The sequence below is a fragment of the Phytophthora sojae genome (genome assembly GCF_000149755.1).
Source record: "Phytophthora sojae unplaced genomic scaffold PHYSOscaffold_16, whole genome shotgun sequence".
Classification (NCBI taxonomy): domain Eukaryota; phylum Oomycota; class Peronosporomycetes; order Peronosporales; family Peronosporaceae; genus Phytophthora; species Phytophthora sojae.
In genome coordinates, this window is record NW_009258130.1 from 346,226 (window position 1) to 361,794 (window position 15,569).

Here is a 15,569-nt window from a genome sequence, read left to right on the forward strand (position 1 = left end):
CTTTGATCAATAAATCCGCATATAATCTCCCGTAGTGTGTTTTATCTGCGCACAATCCCAAATTCTCGCAAATCAGAATCCAACGACTAATCACGTGCTAATGGCGCCCCTCGTTCTCCTCCTCCTGGCCTCGCTAGCTGCAGCCTGCAGCGCCTCTGAGCTGCGCCAGGGGGCGGACAAGTCTTCCTTCGAGTGGGTGCTGGACCCTCACGCCGCGGATCGCTGCGCCGACGGCTCCACTGGCTGCGTGAACCACGTGAAATATGGCTACACTGTGGTGCCCGTGAACGTGTCGACGGACGCCAAGATCGTCATGCAGACGGCCGAGCGGCCCGCCAAGCTCTCGGCCGTCGTCAAGCTGGAGACCTACACGCAGCCAGGCTGCGTCATCAGCGGCTGCCGCTCCGTCAAGTGGCTGGGGGTGCTCCCCCAGGAGGACTGCTTCAACCACCAGGTGCGCAAAGTGGCCGACCAGCCGGACGGGAAGAGCGTCAGGATCGACTTTGGAGGCATCTACTACGAGCACCTGCCCTCGGGCGAGCTCTACGTCAAGTACGAGCGCAGAAACTACCTGACGGACGAAGACACTTGCACCTACGAGATCCGAAGTGGCTACAAGCGGTGGTTCTAGGATTGTGAACCCATGTTGCCCAGGACCCATGTTATTTTGCCTTCCGGTCAGTTTGCCGAGTCCTACGTAGGACTTTGGAGGTCAGTTAATCTGAGGTTGGCGGTCTCTAAATCTGAGTTGCAAATCTCGGACGAGTCCGATGAGCGGTTTCCCGGAGTCTCTCCGTTCAATGGACTCCGGTTGGAGTCCAAGCCAAGCAAGCTTTGTTTAAGGAAGCAAGCAATGCCGGAACTCGCGAAGGTGAAGGGCGAAGACTGGAGTGTTGAACGTATCGACTGCATCGTGTTTCCCTAAGTTTTTTCTGCGTTTGACATACGCCGTATTAGAGTCAGCTCGTATGAAAGTCCTGCCACAAGACTTGGCAGGAGTCCTTCGTAAGACCTCAAACCCGGGCGACATTCGGGCTTTCGGCTGTTTGTAGGACCTGCGCAAGTGTATCCATGGGACTAGCAATTCTTGGTCCTAATTCCCTACGAGGGACCTGCTAATCTGCTCCGATAACCTAGCCCCATCTTAGTAGGTAGCTGTTTTACACTTCCGATTCGCCAAAACAACTGAAAAGCACAATACTTTGAATACAAGTATTGCTTTATGGCTACATTTCAATTCACATTTTGTTTGTATGATGACTTTATGATTGACTGGTTGTGACCAAGTACAGTCTCCAGTTTCCCTTTGCCGAAGAATCTCATACGAGTGAAGCCATGCTAACCGTGGTGGATGTCGTTCTACACCACCACCAAGCAAACGTAGCTCTGGAGCAAAAGCAGCCATGCCATCTCCGACTTCTTGGGTCCGTCGCCCTTCCTCTCGCTCAGCGATGCGTGCAAATATGGATCCATCCCGCTGTTGGACTGGATTTGGGATTCAAGTTGTACCCGCGCTGCCGACAGAAACCCTGGGTGGACTCTCACGAACTACTTGCGGTCGGACCCGCATTACCAGAACCACCAGTTTGCCAAATCTCTCGAAGCAGCGGCCAGTCGAGGGGATGTAGCCATGATGGAGTGGCTGTTTGCCCACTTTCCTGGCTGTGAGGCGCCAGAAGCTGTCGCCTACGGAGCCAAAGAGAAGGGCTATCTTCGCGTGCTGCACTGCCTGTTGGCCCATAAATCGCCGCCATACTTCGCAGGCAGAGATTCTATCGAAATTGGTGAAGGCACGGTGCACATCAGTGATACTACCACTTTTTGGACCGATGCAGCAATAAAGACGGCCACCGAGAACGGAGAGCTCGTTGAGTATCTGAAGGAAGGACTGCGACTGGAGAACTGCGCTCTGGAGGTCGCGATCAAACACGCATTAGCTCTCGGAGACTTCCAGCTAGCAGAGCAAATACTCCCTATCGGTCGGTGCTTGCTGGACTACGCTGCTGGTTGTCCGACGGCTGGGATGATCAATTGGATGCTGGATTGTGGGTATTTGCGACGCGATGAAGCTCTTGCTGCCTCCGCACTGCCGAATTTGGCCCGTTGTGGACACTTGGATCTGGCACAGCAAGTCGTGCTTCTTCATTCGCCGTTTCCGGGTGACATCGAGCATTGGGAAACTCATTGGGCTCACGCAATTTATGAAGCTGGCATTTGTGGGCAGAACGCGATATTGCGGTGGCTTGTCGAGCCCCCAATGGGGATGAAGACGCTCGAGCAGCTATCGAATAGCAACTTGTTTTCTGTTGCGGCGAACAGAGGGCATGTGGATACGATGGATTACCTTTATAAGCAAGGCCTCGTGTGTAACTTTCGTGAGGTTATGCGGGAGGCAATTAACGGGGGGCAGGCGAACTCTGTCAAGTGGCTGCTTAGCAACCATTCGTTTGATACGGAGTCCATATCAAGCCTGAATGCGATTCACTGGATTGCCGAACATGGCCATCTCGAGGTTTTGAAGGTGTTCCACCGGCTGAGCTCAAGCGCCTACGAGGCTGAGGGGTCGAACCGAAGGCGGGTTGGGATAACGGATCCGTGGGGGTCTGCTGCTATCGACCCCATGTATTTGGCTGCAACAGGTGGCCAGCTAGCAGTGATCAAATGGCTTCACACGGTCCGGAAGCAGAAATGTGAGGATGACACGATGGACATTGCAGCAGGACACGGACACTTGGAAGTTGTGAAGTGGCTTCACGTGAACCGGTCGGAGGGATGCACAGTGCGCGCAATGAATTGGGCTGCGCAAAGCGGCCACTTGGACGTTCTGCAGTGGCTGGACTCTAATCGCTCCGAAGGATGCACTAGTCGTGCCATATACGAGGCGGCAAGGTCTGGCCATCTGGAAACAGTGAAGTGGCTGTATGGGAACTGTCCGGAATCTCATTATGCGCCGGAGGCGATCGACAGTTCTATACGATCTTGTCATTTGGGTATCGCATGTTGGCTGCAGCAGCGCTTCCCCGAATACAAGATTGGCTATCGATTTAAGGACCTCGTGAGTGTGTGGGGTAGATGGGACTCCGGGAATGCTTTCGAGGTGCTGCTCTACCTGCACTCGCTTGCCAAATACGAGATCCCATCGTGGTTTCTGAAAAATCTGAGGAGAAGGCTCTCCGATGCACGAGCGAGTCACGGCGTGCTGGTTCACCTCAAACGCTGGCTTCAAGAGCATTATTCGCATGGTGGAAAATACAACCAGCGGCGTGGTGACAACTAGCTGCCTCGATCGTGCGCCGTTTCGCTGGATGATAGTATAATTGATCCCACGACAATTTCCCTTGGATACGGAATGTCGACTGAGGCGAGACGAGGGTCAACGTCGTAGTGGGAGGGCATTTGCTGCCACCCACACAGAGATTATCTTGATAACACAGCTCACAGACGGATCGAGGGGAACCAAAATCGACTTTGGTGGACATCTACTGCGAGATCATGTCCTCGGCCAGAAACTACCTGTGTGTACCCGGGCCCTGAAGAGCATAGTCAACAGCATGGTGCTTAGTTGTTGTAGTGTGTGTCAGTATTGGATGAGTAATACTTGGTTTAAACCGACCTTTTGTGAACTTTTAATCTGGTTGTGGTCCGGGGCCGAGGGCCTCATTGTTGGCCCCTCATAGCTCCAACTACGCTGAGGCGTTTTTCCTCCATTTTTTAGTAGAGTCACTGGTCTTTTATTATTAAAGTGGTATACACATTCCTCAAGATTCGACGCTTATGGCCCTAACGCGATAGTAACAGAGCCTACAACCATGGTACGTTGACGCCTAATAATTTCACTCTTGGGAAAAGCATGGGCAACAAAAAACTATCTTGCTCCGGTTATTTTTTAATTATGTTGTTGGTACTCTTAACCGTTCTCCAGCTGAATTAGGAGTTGCGCACTAGAAAAGTGACTCCGTGAAAAAGGCATCCGGCCTCTTCTCCCTCATTTCTGCCTTCATGCCACTCATAAGCTGGGGAAAGTTGTCTAGAAGCCATCCGAGGACGTCGATTTCACCTGTTGCCTCGTCGATGCAGTCCAAACGCCATCGAATATTGTGCTGAATGGAACTCGTGGTGAGTGCGCTTGGGTACTGGTCTCGCAGAAACAGCAACACTTCGAATCGCGGCGTGTAATCGTTCTCAGTCATCAGCTGTAGGGCCTCAGGAAAGTTACTGAGGATCCAAGAGACTGTCGCAGCATTGTCGGAAGTTACCATTCTGCCGAGCGCTCGAGCCGTGCACGTCTGCTGTCGCTTTTCCTGCAGCAGCGCCATAGTCTCGACCGTGGTCACACTATCCATCGCTAGCGTCGTACATGGGGCGGTCGTGTTGAGCAGCAACCAACGGACCAGTGAGTCATGGCGGTGGAAGGCAGCGCTGTCGATCGCCCTCGTAGTACAGCCCTCGGTACTGTTCCCCCACAGCCATTGGACCACTTCAAGCCGACCCTCTGTTGCAGCCGAGTCCAGCGCGTTTGCCGTGCAGCCCTCCGTCCTATGCGTGTGCAGCCACTTGACCACTTCCAAGTGGCCATTACGTGCAGCATCATCCATAGCTTTTGTGGTGGAACCTTCAGTTCGATTTTCATGCAACCACTGGACAACATCCAAATGCCCATTCGCCGCAGCGCCATCCATAGCTGCAGCTGAGCAATCAAATTGTGAGGTGTGATGGAGTCACTTGACAACTTCCAGATGCCCATTTGTTGCAGCAACGTCCATGACATCGGAAGATTCCTCTCGTGGCGAGCACTCGCTCCAGCGGTGATCGAGCAGCCATTCAAGTACAGCTAGATGTCCATTTTCCGCAGCCTTCTTCGCCACGCTACAACAGCTCGGCCACCAAGGTATGTTCTCGTCTCTCCGTTGTCGTTTGGGTTGCGCTTGACGCTTTCCTCCACCCGAGTGAAACTTTTCTGCCATGTCAACGCCGTGAAAATATTGCAGAATATCTACTTGACCCGACGAAGCTGCCTTTTCAATCACGTGCTTAGCCGATAGGTACTTCGTATAGGAAAAACGTTCTAGTAGCTATTCAGCGCAGTCCACCCGCCCCTTCTCGACAGCAGACAGGATGGAACCCGCAGGAGGTTCATCGCCTCTTGCTTGGCAACACTGTTCACAGGGATACTCCATAACCACAAATTGAAAGTGGAGAGCTGCCCTGTTGACGATAATTGAGGCGGCGTTCTCGGTCGCACGTCCGATTAGTTCACGACCCAACGAGTGTTCGGCAAGCCATCGCACCAAGACAAGATCCCCCAGGACGCTCGCCTCTCCCAATGCCAAGTCCCAAGCTCTTAGCCACACTTCATCCGTAACGGGGCTGCATACCTGACAGACGTGCTGTAGCAGGTCCAGGCGTCCTCGCTTCGAGAAATCGCCCACAATCCACGCAGCTAGTTCACGGTCCTCAGAGCGAATATTTCCACTAGCCAGCATCATCTCAACAACCTCAGGCGTAGGCTTCTCTCGGCAGTAGTCGAAAACTTCTGCACCTTGTGGCACCATAGAGACCGCCAGCACCGTGTTTCCCTTGGTCAGCGCTAGTCGGATGAGACCCCTCACTTCTGCATCTCCAAACCCGTGTTGCGAATAGGTGTACAGCCACTTCACAACTTCATCGTGTTCTTCATCAATCGCGTTCCAGATTGCAGCTCCTCCCCACGTCACGGCATTTCCATTGGCCGGTCGCGCTGGAATCCACTCGTAGCTCGAACCCTCATCGTCAAAGTGCACTTCTCTCTTAAAGTACTTGCCGCCCCGTCCTGCGTCATTTGCCCACAGCACATCGAGAACCTGTTGGTGCCCGTTCCTTGCGGCAATTGCGATCACCTCAGCAGAGGCGATGCAGCCCGAAAAATGGCTAAACGTCCACTCGACAATGTCCTTATTTCCTGATCCCGCGGCCTGGAGCAGAACCTGGTTGAACTGGTAGCGGTGGTAGTACCGGTCGGACCTTATATAATTGTGGATCGACCACGTGGAAGTTGTGGAGGTGCAACTGGTTTCCCATATCCAGTTCAGGAGGTCGATGGAGTTGAACTTGCAGGCGGCACTGAACGGCAGGAATGGGGGAGGGCCGAGGAAACTCGTGACGACCGCTTGGGCGCCTTTAAAACTGGAGAGAGCGGGGTGGTCACGAAGAGCAAGCTGCACACTTTTTAGTAATGGCGGCATTGGCGTCTGTGTGTAGCGACTTGGACTTTGCAAATTGAAAGGATTCCAAGAATTTTAAGGATGGTAGCTGATTGGCGGGATGAATTTACTAAAAAAATATATAATGACCCATTACAATTTGACAAATAAGAAAACAATCATCACACATATTTTTTATTAAATAAACCAAGGTAGTTTTTTGGCTGGGAGCTGGAGGTTGATGAATTTGAATTTGTTACGGGTTATGTTACTATTTACCCCCGATACTGCGCACTACTACAGCCTCGCCTACAGGGCATACGTCTTATGGACACGAGCCAGCAGCAGTAGCCCATTGTGGTTGGGTTGAGTTCAAGGTCAGGCTGACACTCCCGTGAAATCTGCGTCGGACCGCCTCGATAAAATATCGTCCTTGAGGCCTCTCGTTTCGTTAGCAAATGCGTTCAGAAGCCAAGTTCCTTTCATGTGCGGACTGGTATCCATCTACCCCAAGTTCGACATTCATCTCGATGAACTCCTGTGTGAAAACGCCCGGGTAGTGCTCACGCAAGAACAGGAGCATATCAAAACGACAGCCCTTATGCCACAGGTTGACTCTGAAGTTCGGCTTGGTGAGCTGGGGGCAGTTCTAGTGGAGCCAAGAAGCGGCGCGTAAATTTCCATAGATGATCGCCTGCTCGATGGTTGTCTGGGTGAAAAAGCCTCGTCCTGTGGAGTGGAGCCATTGCATGATTTCCAGATGCGGATATTTTTTCCATTGCTGTTGTGCACTTTTTGCTGGTGTATTGCAGAGCAGCCAGCGAACCATTCAAACCTGGCAGCTGTCAACAGCTTGGTCGAGAGCACTGGACGCAGAGCCCTTCGTTCGATGCTTACACAACCACTTCACGACGTTGATTTTATGGTTCGCTGCAGCAAAAACGAGTGCATTCTTCGTGCATCCCTCAGTCCGATTGGTGTGAAGCCACTTCACCACTTCTAGGTGACCATAGTGTGCCGCGTCGTCCATAGCGTTAGTCGTGCAGCCTTCGGTTCGATTATGATGCAGCCATTGGACGACATCCAAGTGTCCGTTCGCCGCTGCGCGGTCCATTGCTTCCGTCGAACAAATCATCGGTTTGATCGTGTGTAGCCACTTCAACACGTCGAGATGCCCACAACTTGCTGCGAACTCCATGGCCCCGTGGATTTCCGTTTCGGGAAGCACTCTGTCCAGCGGTTTGCATGCAGCGACTTGATCACGGCGAGCTGGCCTTTGATTACAGCTTTCACCACCGCATTATCACAACGGGGCCACCACGGCTTGCCAGTGCGTTGGTGTTTGGGTTGTTTTCGTGTCTGCTGTGGCAACCAGAATTTTCCCGACATATCGAGACCGTGAAAGTACTCCAAAATCAATAAATGGCCCCACGTTGCTGCTTCAACGATAGCATCCTTCGCCGAGAGCCCTTGTTTGCACAAACCTCACGCCCGACCGAGTGCTCTGCCAGCCACCTCAACATCGTCATATTTCCACAAGCAGCAGCCTCTTCCATCGCTGTACGCCAGTGTCCTAGCCACGGTTCCAAGTTCAAATTTTTCTGAGATGCAGCGAAAATCTCCCAAATCGGTTGCATCAGATCCAGCCGATCCTTCCGAGCAAGGAAGAGAATAAGCCACGGGTGAATATCTTCATCAGGACGTAGATAATCACACGTCAGCATCCATTCGATGGTCTGGACGCTTGGTGTTTTCGCGCATACTCGAGCAGACATCGACCCTCTGGTACCAACACCTCCGCCAGCTCCGTGTTGTTCAGTCACCTCTTCATCATCAAATGTTCGCGGTGTACTGAAGACCAACCACCGCGCAAGCTTGAAGTGTCCACGCTGGATAGCCTCCAGGATAGCGTCAGTGCCCCATGTGACGGCGTTTCCCTCTCTTGGTCGTCGCGGAATCCACTGGAAAATAGCCCACTCGTCCTCGGCATTTTCGTCGTCTTGATATTTAAGGTGAGGGCCGAATTGGCCGACGTCGTGGTTCAGCAGGTATTCTAAGATGTGGAAGTGCCCATTCGTGGCTGCGATTTCCACCACATCTGCAGGCGCGATACAACCCGAAAAGTGGGTAAATAACCACTTAACCAGCTCCAGATCCCCATCTTGAGCTGCATGTTTCAGCGCCTTCCCGAACTGGGGGCGGTAATAGTACACATCAGTGCGAAGATAGTTCTGGATGGACCATTGTGGTGTTCTGGCGTCCACAGAAGTGCAACTCGATTCCCAGATCCAGTCCAGCAACTTGGTAGAGTTGAACTTGCAGGTGTCGCTGATCGAGAGCAATGCGCTTGGCCCGAGGAAGCTGGTGATGAGCTGCTTGACGTGTGGGAGGCCGCGGAGAGCCGGATGAAGCAGGGACACGGTAGTTAGTGAGAAGTTCTTACTAACTACCGTGGCGATTTGCAGCGAGCCAAGCGCCGAATATGCTGCTGAGAACGAAAATCGAAGCTTAATCTGTTACAACCAGCTCATGTAAGAAAAAAATAGTAAAAAGCCGTGAGAACTTACGTTTCTGGAGTAAGTCGAGTTTTTAAGATAAAAGCGTGTGTTGGCAGCATGTGCTCGGAGCAACTAGACTCCATCGTACGGATTCGCGGAGTTTCCTAATTTCGATTGTTTCTCTTCTTCTCCAGTGAATTCGGGCCTGTTATTCTGAATTTCGTGCTTAAAAACCACCAAGCCAACGCAGTCCTGGACCAAAGTACATTTCCGACTTGAGTCCATAAGAGAAAGCTAATCTCTGAAGGTCTTCGGGTAAGCAAGCACCCCTGGATTTCAGTTGAAAAGTATGAATACAGCGTGAGTTACGTCATTGCGAGCTTTCAAATATGCCATCATCTCCCTAGACAGCCACTCCGATAAGTTTTTTCTCTGAATTATAATAAAAAATACGCAGTGATTCATTAACGGTGGGCACACTACCACCGGCCATTCCGATTTTTTTCCATTCGACAATTAGCGATGCCCTCTCCGCTGCTGGTCGTCGAGCTGGTGCTGCTCCACCAACAGCACGGCGCTGCTCTAGAGGATCTCGGACATCTCGTCGCCGACTATCTGGGCCCAGACCGGAACCTGCCGCTGAGTCACGCGTGCAATTTCGGCTCCATGACGCTGCTGGACTGGATGTGGGGATGCAGCTCCATCTCCACGACGGGCAGAAGTCCACACTGGTCGCTGACGAATTATCTTCGGTCAAACCCGAACTACTACCAGTACCAATTCCACGAATCGATGCTGGCGGCTGCTGGAAAGGGTGATTTACGAGTAATTAAGTGGTTGATGAAACATTTCTCGGGCTGTGAAGTCCCAGTGACAGTGGTGGAGATCGCAGCAGAGCGAGGCCGACTGGATATACTGCAGTTTCTACTGGAGCACGACGCTAGCCACCGAGTCGAGGAGGGTTCCAGTCGCAAGAAGAGGAAAATGGGGACTGAAGAGGGAGATGCTTTGCCCAATGACGATGAAAAAGACGGAGGCAATGTCGTGCGCTGGGATGGAGAAGGAATCACGAAGGCTCTGCAAGTGAAGCGGCATGATATCGCACGGTTCCTCTACGAGAAAACGCCTCACGGTGTACGAGCCGCCACATTTCGAATTGCTGATGTATGTTTACGGATTTGTTGTTCTTTAGTTCGCTTCATTTCACATTTTGACAGAAGCGAAATGCATTTCAAGGCCGTGGACGTTGTACTGCAGAACTTCCCAGCAGTCTAAGCCCTCCCCCACGTTGTTGATGGAATCAACAGCTGTATCTTTTTACTATCGCCGGATCTATCGCTAAGCGAGGCATGCGTCTTCGGGTCAACGTCGCTATTGGACTGGATGTGGGGGATTAGCTGTACTTCTTCCGCTGAAAGAACCCGGGAATGGTCACTAGCCAACTACTTGCGCTCTGACCGACACTACAATCACTGGCAGTTTTCAGAGTCGCTACAAGCTGCAGCTGCTCGTGGGAACTTACAAGTACTGGAGTGGGTTTTCGCACACTTTCCCTATCGTAACGTGGATGAAAAGGTAGTGAAAACAGCAGCGAAAAATGGTCGCTTATCTATTCTGCAGTATTTTCTGGTACGCAAATGGTGGCAAACGACGTCGAACAAGCAATGATCAAGAATTGCTCTGTGTTGCAGAAGTTGAAAGATCAAGTAGAGTCGCTGACCTGGTAGTAAGCTGGGGAGGCAGCGACATGGTTGAGTCTGTTCAAAACGGTCATTATGACGTTGCTCGATGGTTAAATGAGCACACCTCACACGCAAGCAGGGATTTTTGGGGTTTTGGGGTGCGTTTTGGGGATGAAGAAATGGACGCCACACAAACGGAGGAAAATGGCTTGTCGTCGTTGGAAAAGCTCTATACAAAGACCAGTTCGCGCTGGCGCAAGAGCTAGAACCTTCTGGTTGCAACTACATTTCAGATTACGCTTTTGTCTCTGGGCAACCGGATGCAATCAAGTGGAAGCTGAGTCGAGGGGAAGTGCCAAGTATGCAGGATGTGCGTGTTGCTGTGGAAAAACTTGCTGAACGTGGGGAACTGGAATTACTAGAGCGACTGGTGAATCGTTGCGCCCAATCATCACCGAATGGGAAAATGTGGCTAGGCGACGAATGCGTTGCTCTCTCAAACGCGCAGTTGCTGATGGAGAGCCCTGTAGGGCAAAAGGTACCGAGAGGGAGAAGGTATATTATGGAGGCGGCGAGCATCGGTGGCCATTTACAAGTGGTGAAATGCCTCTGCTCGCAAGGATTCTCAGACATGAATGGGGTTGCCTTGCTGTCGGCCGTTCAAGGAGGGCAAATGAGAATTATCGAGTTATTGGTTGGTGAATTTTCGTATCAATCTTCCGATCGAAATTCAGCACCATTTTTTGATAGCGTGTATTCTCGGGACCATCCAAGACAGGAGCAGCGACGTATAATAATTCTTAGCTGGCAGTTTTCGGTAGAGTTCGGCAAAGCGGTGGAGTTTGCTGCTTCATCGGGATTCTTGGTCATGCTGCAATGGTTACACGAACATCACGCTGACGAATTTATATTCACGCAGCATGTCATGAAGTGCGCTGTACACAACAACAATCTTGCCGTGGTAAAGTGGTTGCATGCAAATGGCGTTAAAGCTTCTACGACTGAATTCATGGATTCCGCGGATTTGCAGGGCTACGCGGATTTGGTTCAATGGCTCCATGCAAATGCAACAGCTGGGTGTACCACAGTGGCTATGGATTATGCGGCATGTCATGGTCATTTCAAAATGGTTAAGTGGCTGCATTCTAACCGACCTGAAGGCTGTACTCCTGACGCCATACAATTCGCGCTCATTCATGGCAATTTACAAATAGCGTCGTGGCTTCTTGGTCATTATCCAGAGCACGATGCGCTGCAGGATTGGGAAGGTTTCGACTTCGGTTCGGAGAAGCTGTTCGAGATAGTACTGTTCCTGCATGCGCACGAGCCAAAGGCCTTCACCTCAGAAATACGACGCAGAATTTGGCGTGCATCCGTATCCGTATACGACGTGAACAGGTGGATCCAGGAGAACTACAAGTACCCCTAATAGGCAATCACACCAATCTAAACACGCAAAATTCCAATGCCAAATTTTATATATAGTGTTGGGTTCGATACGCCGTAATGAATGTTTTGTGCTGCCTGACGTATCCAGTGGAATGCAACGTGGGGTATTCATGCAAGCATTACAGTGAAATTTATAAAAGGACTGAGTCTCTGGTTGTAAGTTACAACTTGTAACTTCAATGAATGGACAATGAAGGTTAACCAGCACGTGGAAACCAATGACGCAGCCTACACCATGGAGGCTAACCACTTGGCAAGGACACCAAACGTCGGCGAAGCCTTGGACCTCGCTTCCTCGCGCATTGCCGCCACGAAAGCCTCCGTGAACATGATCGGGAAGTGCTCACGCAGAAATAGCAGTGACTCGAACGGATACAGAGCGGTAATGCTGGTCACTGAGCCGGGGCAACGGGCTGGAAAGTGTTGAAAACACCAGTCTGCAACGCGGAAATGCTCACTGGCGATCGCTTCCTCTACTGCAACAGCACAGCTCGTGAGAGCTAGAGCCTTAGGTCGGTGCGAGTATCTCCTAGTGTCCATACTTTACAGCGCCGATCGTCGCCTTTGGTGTGCACGGAGCCTTGGCATTTGTGTGGAGCCACTGCACCAAGTCCAAGTTCTCGTAGGAGGCAGCGTGTGTCATGGCAATTTTCCTCGACCCCTTCCGAGATAGTGACACCAGCCACTTGACAACATGAGTATGACCGTTGCAGCACGCGTTCACTATGGCTTTGATTGTGTGGACCTCCGACCGATTCGCATGAAGCTATTTCATCATCTCGAGTTGTCCTGTTGCGGCGGCCTCGTCCATCGCCTTCGTCGTGCATCCCTCCGATCGATTCATGTGGAGCCATTTTACTGGTTCCAGTTGTCCGTTTGCAGCAGCGTCGTCCATTGCGTCCGTCGGTCGCCATTGTTATTCATTTTGAGATGAGCCTGATGTGTCAAGCATCATGTTGTAAGCAAACTGTGCTTTTGATGGCTTTGAGCCCGGGAAACCCGGCACCACGAGCGATTCCGAGCTCTGAAGAAACTGCAGTATCCCCACACGTCCGTGCCTCGCAGCATCCACAAGAACACAATACTCTGGGATTTGTTCCGCGGGTGGGAAGTTTTATACCAGCCACTTTACAGCGTCCACGTTGCCTCTGCGAATCGCGCAAAGTAAGGCGCTCCCAAAATCGGTAGCGAGCCCTTGCTCGACGAGGTACTGCATCGAATCGAGGTGGCCTCCATCTGCAGCGTAGTACAAGCCAGGGGTTACTCCCTCCTGAGAATGGATGAACTCGACAGCCGCTCGACCTGACGGGTGCTCCACCATCCACTGCAAAACAGCGAGATTTCCTGTCCGACACGCCTCAGTCATTCCGTCCAGCCATTCCTTCATCCAGGCACCCGGCTCCGTGAGCTGGTCGTGCTTCTCCCACATTTTCTTCATAAGATCCAAGCTTCCAGATTGCACCACTGTAGCAGCAGCACCGAACTCGCTGTCAAGCAGGCCAGCGAGAAACGACAGCTCGATCATAAATGGGCTAGAGGACGCTAGCAAGGCCTCCAGCGTAGCGCCGTCTTCAGGCAGCAACAAGTCGAAAAGATTCTTCTCGTCGAAATCCAGAACCCCGTCGATCCGACGGCACGTGGCTGGCCACTACACGTATTTCAATCAATCAATCCTTCAATCAGAAAAGACATGATATGGATCTATTGAGATAATTCTAAGTTGCAATAAACAATTCAGGATCACAGCGTCATTCCAAAGGCCAGTATGCTCCAAAGCGTCACTACTGCACCGGCCACGATCGCTGCGTTCGAGCCGGAAGTTGTTGCTGTTACTGGCGTAGCGGACGTTGTGGACCCGGAAGAACCTGTCGCACTTCCTGACGTAGAATCCGTGGAGCTGGAAGAGCCAGCTGTCGTGCTTCCGCTCGTGTTGTCGATTGTCGCGCCACTTGCATTCGTGACGAGGTAGGCCCTCCACGATCCAAACTCGGTGGTGACACAGTTTCCTGTGTTGATCTCAGTGACTACATCGGCTGCCCAAGTTTCATTCCAGTACTGGTAGTCACACCCCTCCCAGACAACCTGCCACTATCGCGCTCAGCGATCTTGAAGTGGCTGTACTTGTTCGGGTGGCAACCACCGTCCGCCAAGTAGGCTACCATTATGGCTGGCTCTTCGTCGGCGTCGGTGCAATTTGTGCTGTATTCCTCGATCTTCAAGAAAGGAGCTCCGTTGAACACCGTGTCCAGGTACACGTCTCGATCCGCCGCCTACAGTTTTCACGAACACACCGTTTCGCTGTCGCAGCTGTCGCCGTCGGGACAAGGAGCTCCCCAGAGCTTGGCGTACGTCAGTTTGGTGCAGGATTCATCTTCGTTGTAGGTTTCTAGCAGCCACTTGCCATCTTCTCCGTCGTGAGCTCGGGCGAGTGTCGTTATAAGAGCTGCCGCTAGCAGTGTGTCACTCGGACCGAAGACCTTCATGGTTGCTTGAGTTTAATGGGCGATGAAGCTGATGTACCGAATACTGCAGATTGTGAAGTGGGGTAGTTCCGACGAGGCTTTTGGACTGAGAAGATTTGTCCTTGTGGTTTCGAGAAGGAATGTGGGATTGTGTAACCAAGATAAGGTTGGGAAGGAGATCACCAACGCCATTTTTATTTTGGATCATACAACATAACATAACTTTTTTGTCGAGTATTTTTTGTCTGAAGTGGGTCTACTGAGACTAACCTGAGCGGAGACGGACAACACACGTATGCCAAGTATACATTGTGTTCCAGCTAATGTTTTACAGCCTGGCAAAATACTTGATTCATTTTGTTTACCATTTCTTAATTATGAAGAACTACGGTGGAGTAACTGTAGTCCACTGACTCGCATAAATATACAAGTTTGATAAATCGGTAGTCGAAGTATGCCCTTCATACTCGAATAGACAACCTTAAAAGCGCGCAAAGCGTCTTGGTTGACCAATATGTTACCGTTAGTTTTGAAGAATACTGCAAGAGGCCTCGAGACCCACGTGGGCAGAAAGTGGACGGCAGATGCTCATCACCGGTACCGAAGCAATCAGATTGCCATTTTCATGGACACCAAGGTCCAAAGCAGCACCGTCACGCAGTTAGAATCGCTGAGGTGGAAGCGAAGGTCGCTGTTATTGTCGCATTCGCCGACGTGATTGAGGCTTATCCGGAGGGTTCAGTCGCACTCCCGGACGGTGTATCCGTTGAGCTCGACGGATTTATCTGATGCGCTGAAGGTTGTGCCACTGCTAGCGTCGGTGATCCTGCCAGTGCCAGTCACGCTAGTATTTGAAACGAGGTAGGCTTTCTAGGAATGGCCCTGATGCGTGACTCAGGCTCCTGAGTTAAGCTCAGTTTCTGTTAGGCTCAGCAATGTTTCGTTGCAATACATCATCTGCACTGTTTGTTTTCACCAGCCACTTGCTTTCTTCACCGTGATGGGCGAGGATGAGCCTCAGTAGAAAAGCTGCTGATCGAAGAGTTTCACCCAGACCGGAAACCTTCATGCTCGCTTGGGGCGAGGCGATGGTCCGAATGAGTGGAAGACTGCGGATGCCGATGCGATGGCTCTCGTCCACAACATCAAGCGGCTTTCTACACCTTAGGTGAGTGGTAAACATAAAGGCCGGCAACTCCATACGCGACGATGTGGATGTGAGATAGATTTACTTCTAACAGGTCTTTGGTCCATTCCTAAAATATATTTGGACCAGAAACAACAGTAGTACACCAGCAA

General features: G+C 51.5%; 9 protein-coding genes across 9 annotated transcripts; 4 read left to right on the forward strand and 5 right to left on the reverse strand.

Moving 5' to 3' along the window:
- Nucleotides 1-100: 100 nt before the first annotated feature.
- PHYSODRAFT_320132 (hypothetical protein) lies at nucleotides 101-631 on the forward strand (the record flags this gene model as incomplete). Its single annotated transcript, XM_009540731.1, has 1 exon — nucleotides 101-631. One exon carries the CDS (start codon nucleotides 101-103, stop codon nucleotides 629-631), a length of 531 nt encoding a protein of 176 aa, XP_009539026.1.
- A 777-nt stretch (nucleotides 632-1,408) lies between these two features.
- Nucleotides 1,409-2,854, forward strand: PHYSODRAFT_455353 (hypothetical protein; the record flags this gene model as incomplete). The annotated part of the gene is made up of 3 exons (XM_009540732.1): nucleotides 1,409-1,867; nucleotides 1,916-2,512; nucleotides 2,771-2,854. Coding segments are annotated over 3 exons (1,140 nt in total), but the record flags the coding sequence as incomplete, so codon positions are not given.
- A 1,087-nt stretch (nucleotides 2,855-3,941) lies between these two features.
- Nucleotides 3,942-4,343, reverse strand: PHYSODRAFT_307755 (hypothetical protein; the record flags this gene model as incomplete). Its single annotated transcript, XM_009540733.1, has 1 exon — nucleotides 3,942-4,343. One exon carries the CDS (start codon nucleotides 4,341-4,343, stop codon nucleotides 3,942-3,944), a length of 402 nt encoding a protein of 133 aa, XP_009539028.1.
- Nucleotides 4,344-4,382: 39 nt separating this feature from the next.
- On the reverse strand, nucleotides 4,383-7,377 carry PHYSODRAFT_448596 (hypothetical protein; the record flags this gene model as incomplete). The annotated part of the gene is made up of 3 exons (XM_009540734.1): nucleotides 4,383-4,637; nucleotide 4,866; nucleotides 7,079-7,377. Coding segments are annotated over 3 exons (555 nt in total), but the record flags the coding sequence as incomplete, so codon positions are not given.
- Nucleotides 7,378-7,594: 217 nt separating this feature from the next.
- Nucleotides 7,595-8,820, reverse strand: PHYSODRAFT_307757 (hypothetical protein; the record flags this gene model as incomplete). The annotated part of the gene is made up of 2 exons (XM_009540735.1): nucleotides 7,595-8,621; nucleotides 8,747-8,820. The coding sequence occupies 2 exons, from the start codon at nucleotides 8,818-8,820 to the stop codon at nucleotides 7,595-7,597; spliced, it is 1,101 nt and encodes a 366-aa protein (XP_009539030.1).
- Nucleotides 8,821-9,199: 379 nt separating this feature from the next.
- On the forward strand, nucleotides 9,200-9,952 carry PHYSODRAFT_342317 (hypothetical protein; the record flags this gene model as incomplete). The annotated part of the gene is made up of 2 exons (XM_009540736.1): nucleotides 9,200-9,841; nucleotides 9,935-9,952. 2 exons carry the CDS (start codon nucleotides 9,200-9,202, stop codon nucleotides 9,950-9,952), a joined length of 660 nt encoding a protein of 219 aa, XP_009539031.1.
- A 45-nt stretch (nucleotides 9,953-9,997) lies between these two features.
- PHYSODRAFT_454644 (hypothetical protein) lies at nucleotides 9,998-10,210 on the forward strand (the record flags this gene model as incomplete). Its single annotated transcript, XM_009540737.1, has 1 exon — nucleotides 9,998-10,210. A coding segment is annotated over one exon (213 nt), but the record flags the coding sequence as incomplete, so codon positions are not given.
- Nucleotides 10,211-12,036: 1,826 nt separating this feature from the next.
- Nucleotides 12,037-12,348, reverse strand: PHYSODRAFT_307759 (hypothetical protein; the record flags this gene model as incomplete). The annotated part of the gene is made up of 1 exon (XM_009540738.1): nucleotides 12,037-12,348. The coding sequence occupies one exon, from the start codon at nucleotides 12,346-12,348 to the stop codon at nucleotides 12,037-12,039; it is 312 nt and encodes a 103-aa protein (XP_009539033.1).
- A 574-nt stretch (nucleotides 12,349-12,922) lies between these two features.
- Nucleotides 12,923-14,291, reverse strand: PHYSODRAFT_261975 (hypothetical protein; the record flags this gene model as incomplete). The annotated part of the gene is made up of 4 exons (XM_009540883.1): nucleotides 12,923-13,456; nucleotides 13,642-13,841; nucleotides 13,877-14,078; nucleotides 14,100-14,291. 4 exons carry the CDS (start codon nucleotides 14,289-14,291, stop codon nucleotides 12,923-12,925), a joined length of 1,128 nt encoding a protein of 375 aa, XP_009539178.1.
- Nucleotides 14,292-15,569: the final 1,278 nt, after the last annotated feature.